The 4784-nt window shown below is 37.9% G+C and overlaps 1 protein-coding gene across 2 annotated transcripts; it reads left to right on the forward strand.

Moving 5' to 3' along the window:
• Positions 1-539: 539 nt before the first annotated feature.
• On the forward strand, positions 540-2670 carry myl7 (myosin, light chain 7, regulatory). 2 transcript variants are annotated; one of them, XM_042102083.1, is made up of 7 exons: positions 540-646; positions 1197-1298; positions 1684-1759; positions 1870-1974; positions 2154-2232; positions 2401-2449; positions 2566-2670. In XM_042102083.1, the coding sequence occupies exons 1-7, from the start codon at positions 644-646 to the stop codon at positions 2668-2670; spliced, it is 519 nt and encodes a 172-aa protein (XP_041958017.1). In that variant the 5' UTR covers positions 540-643. The 2 variants fall into 2 exon arrangements, with proteins under 2 accessions (XP_041958017.1, XP_041958018.1); XM_042102084.1 differs by having other exon boundaries at positions 2546-2637.
• The last annotated feature ends 2114 nt before the right edge of the window (positions 2671-4784 follow it).

The raw sequence follows: 4784 nt of genomic DNA on the forward strand, positions 1-4784 counted from the left end.
TGAAGTGAAACATCTGTGAATACTAACTGTTTCCAATATGTACTCCAAACAGCCTCTCTCTGTACCCTACTGATCCAAGTCTCAGCTAGCCAATGGAGTCTTTGATTAAAATTGTAATTTTTATTTCACTTGAATTCAACTTAAATCTAATCTGTCTGAAGTTATCTCAAATTTCAGTTTACATGTATTAAATGTTAACTAAAGACATGTTGATGGCAATTATTAGTTTGTAAATTTGTTAGTCTCTTTGTTGGTAGGTTACAATTCTTAGGGAAATTGCCTGGTAGCAACATTATTCAAAAAGTTGCCTTTTGTAGCCTATCACACACACACACACACACACACACACACACACACACACACACATATACACACACACCCAGTCAAAGCTCCACCACACCTTCCCGACTGTTTCCCTCTCATTGGAATCTGACCACTTAAGTCCTTATCATGGGACCCCAGCACACACAGGTCTCAGATGGCCATGTAAGGGACTGCGCTAGCCAGCAGCATCTTTTTATAGGGAGGGTAGTAGATAAGGGGTGCCATACATATAGCACTAATCAGCCAAGCTTGTGTCCTGGGCACACAGATACACACACAGCACCCACACACACTCAGGGGCACTCAGACAGCAACCAACATGGTGAGTACAGAGAAGAACTATATTGAATATAGCAAAATTATATTTTTGAAGATTATTTTGTGTTTAATTGTGTAATTTGGTTAAAAGCAAACATATATTTGTATATAAGACAATGGCTAATGGTGGTCTAGGTCTAAGTCAAAGCCAAGTACTCAAATATGTTGATGAGTTAAATTGGGAGAAATTAATATGAAAGATATTGCAGTACATTAATGGCAAACCTTTCCTTTCCTGTTATTTTTAACATGTGAAATTTGAGACCAATTTGGTTTGAAAAATAAAAAAATGAAAATGAAAATGAATGAAAGGAGATAAGATACAAATAAGGAATTAAAAGAACAAATATATGTATATATATTTACAGAAAACATATTACATAAGAAAATTCCAATTCAATTTCAGTTTAATGCAAATATATTTGCTAGATGTGGGATTAACTAAAAGTTCTTCATTGAAAGTGTTTCCAATGAATGACACCTTGCTCCATATGAAGCTCGGACATTGAACATCGGACATAGAAAAGCTTTTATCTTGATTTGTCTTCCACCAGGCCAGTAAGAAAGCAGCAGCCAAGAGAGGCAAGACTGCGCAGAGAGGCTCCTCGAACGTGTTCTCCATGTTTGAGCAGTCCCAGATACAGGAGTTCAAGGAGGTACAGTTACACAAAGTCCAACACCTTTTATTGAAAACAGGCTCCGTGGTGAATTTTTCTACTTCTCAGTGAAACTACCTTATGGGGATACATTATTTTCCTGACTTGGCATACAGAAAAATTCTATCAAGCTAATCATTTTTCAATGTACAATGTACAAGTAGGATATCAGTATAAACTCCTCTGTAATCAATGATAAATACCATGCTCAGTTGTGTGAATGTCTTTGTTATTCTTCCTTTTTTATCCATTTATTGGTATCAGACATCACTATGTTAAGGATGTCATTATTATCGGAGACTTTATAGAGAAAAGGATTTTGTCATTACACTAATGGCAAGAAGCCATGAAACTGAACATATTGTTTTGAACTTTATTTCCAAAGGCCTTTGGCTGCATTGATCAGGATCGAGATGGTGTCATTAAAAAACAGGACTTGAAGGAGACCTATTCACAACTGGGTAATGTTCGATGCCAAAGTGTGTGTGTGGGTGTGTGTGTGTGTGTGAGTGTGTGTGTGTGTGTATGTATTATAATAAGTGCTGATGGTTAGTGCGGTTACCCTCTGCAGGGAAACTGAACGTACCAGATGAGGAATTGGAGGCCATGTTGGCAGAGGGAAAAGGCCCTATCAACTTCACTGTGTTCCTCACTCTCTTTGGAGAGAAACTCAATGGTAAGAACATTATCAATACTGAATTTGATTAAAAAAACAAACAGTATTACTGTTGTAATAATGAATGTTGTTGTAATATTCTACTGTACATGTTGAAGACAAGAGAAGACAAACGCTTTACGACAAGTAGCTTCAACATATATTCTCTGTTTCTTGGTAACTGATTCTCTTCAAATCAGGAACAGACCCAGAGGAGACAATCCTTAATGCCTTCAAACTCTTTGACCCCAATGGGACAGGATTTGTCAACAAGGATGAGTAAGTTATCACAATCACAATAGATGGTGGGGAGAGAGAGAGAGAGAGAGAGAGTGTGTGTGTGTGTGTGTGTGTTTTGGGGGTGTCCATAATAAATCTACATACAATACATAAGTCAGCAAAAGAGGCCTATATTTACAGAATATATACTTTATTTTTTGTGTGCAGGTTCAAAAGGCTTCTTATGAATCAAGCAGACAAATTCAACACTGAGGAAGTAAGTCTAAATTAATTATTTGCCTTTTTCATTATTTGAAATAGTTTTACAGTATACATTAAGAATATTAATATATTGTTTGGAACTCCTTAACAGATTGTTAAACTCTCTTCTAGGTGGAACAAGCTTTTTCTGTGGCACCAATTGACGTGAGCGGCAATATTGACTACAAGTCTCTTTGTTACATCATCACGCATGGTGACGAGAAGGAGGAGTCATAATAAGTCTGTCAATCTTCAGATGAATCTGTGAAAAACTCAAGGGTTCTCTGTTCCACAGCTATGTAGGTGTAAGACATGTTTTGAGGCTAGCGTCCAATGTCTGTCTGATTTTATGGTGAATACATTTTCGATATAGGCTATTTCTGAGATACATACATCCCATTCATTGAATACATCCAAAACATTTGCAATATTACTGAAGTCTGATGTGTTTTCTCTTCTCGATTCTTAATTCTATTGACATACTCAAATACAGTAGGGCCTAGGGCACTTGTGTAGCTTAGATGAGAAAAGTAAGAATAATGTTACTGTACATGACCAAATACAAGACATATGTGTATTGTTACCGCATGACCTTGATTTGGCCTATCCCGCATGTTTATTTCCTTCTCTCGAACTCTCCACATGATGTGATGCAAAATACAAACTTTAAAATCAGTCTTGTTTAGACTCTTCATATCACTGAGATATTAGTGTGTCAAATTGTTTGAAGTTTTCTGTTTTCATTCAGAATGAGGAAAAGTGTTTATCTGTGCTAATGGGAAACGAGGTGCATTCAAATTCGACAAACATTGGTGAACATTTGCGTTTCTCTGAACAGCTAAGGGGGTCATAAACATATACTTTTATCATGCGTTTGTGCCTTTTGTTTACACATAAACGGAGTTTTAGGTCCCTCAAACGTTTTATAAACGCACTCTAAATTTGAACGATTTGGTGTTAACATTCCATTGTAACGGTAAATGCATTGTTACCTTCAGTCAAGCACACGTCCAGCGCCACTGTATGTTCATGGTTTGCGATTGTTCGCAAACGCCGAAAACTCAAGACAAACGGAAAACTGTTCGCCAACGTTGCCTATGTTTGCGAATTTGAACTCACTTTTAAACTCTGCCTTTTATGTGCTCCCTCTTGGTTCTTTAGACAGTGGGCTAGTGGGAAAAAAAGCTTAGCTCACCAGCTTGTCCCAGAAATCCTCAACCTGCCTGTAGTCACTGGGTGTGTTCGAAACGGGTAAAGTTGCTGCCTTTTAAGATATCTAACTGGGGAGCAAGGCAGCAAGTGCGGTTCGAATCTGCTGCCTTTCAGATATCTTAGATTTCCCAAATAACGGTCATTTTTGGAGGCAGCATCGATGCACACTTCATGCTCCCTCCTACCCTTAATCCCTTACGGCAACGTCTGAAACAGCAGTGAAAGGTAAACAAACATGGCGGATGACATCGGTAATGGCTGCTCAATCTGTTTAAAATGTCATTTGTGTGACCTTATTTTGCTTAGATTTGTAGATTAGAGATGAGAAATAAACAATTTACTATCTGATTATGCCATTGTTGTAACCATTAATAGTGTCTGGTCTGATATATCTGCCGGCCATAAAACTAATTTATACCGTTAGCCTGCTAGCTTACGTAAGCTAATTTAGTTTTACGTCAGGCCTTTGCTAACGTCATACCGTAGTGTTAACCAAAGATTCTAGAGTGCTACGCTCATTTTTAAAAGATGCATTTAATCCAAAGTCATGTCTAGTGAGACAGCTCTCTATGTAGGGAGGGAGGCAGTAGGCAGCTGTCTCCTGTTTCGAACACACCCACTATGTCGTCTGTCTGGGATTTATTGGAAAAGCATGGCAAAGTGCACTGAACTAAATGTCAATGGAGTTGATCGAGTAATTTATTTTTCCATCAATAGATGGCACAGTGCAATGGGTTGAGATGAGTTCTTTTGTAAATTACCTTCAACTCCTAGGTTTGCCTCTGGTAGGCTAGAAAATGTTGGTTATAATTAAATGCTGTATGGATCCATTACAGTATTAATGTAATCATGAAACGCTTGAATGCTGGACTGATTTATATTTCCTCAAATCATAAGAAGCCGTCATTCTCGTTCTCTTATTAAATGCTTACTGTTACGTATTAGTGGCTGATCAACCAAGCATTTTTCACATTACACATGCATTAGGTACACAAGTTTCAACAGATTAGTTGATTACAACTTGTAGGACAGTTGGAGAGTTCACTGTCGCAAAATGAAATAGCAGTGTCCAAATCAACAGTGAGGAAGACGCCTAGTCCAGGCCAGGACTCGATGCACCCAAAATGACTAATTCTACT

The sequence above is a fragment of the Alosa sapidissima genome, chromosome 8 (genome assembly GCF_018492685.1).
Source record: "Alosa sapidissima isolate fAloSap1 chromosome 8, fAloSap1.pri, whole genome shotgun sequence".
In the NCBI taxonomy this organism is placed as follows: Eukaryota; Metazoa; Chordata; class Actinopteri; order Clupeiformes; family Clupeidae; genus Alosa; species Alosa sapidissima.

Excerpts from the sequence above, each read along its gene's own strand:
- myl7 (XM_042102083.1), top strand. Across the intron at positions 1,299-1,683 it reads AGATACAGGAGTTCAAGGAG|GCCTTTGGCTGCATTGATCA; the intron begins GTACAGTTACAC and ends TTATTTCCAAAG. Across the intron at positions 1,975-2,153 it reads CTTTGGAGAGAAACTCAATG|GAACAGACCCAGAGGAGACA; the intron begins GTAAGAACATTA and ends TCTTCAAATCAG.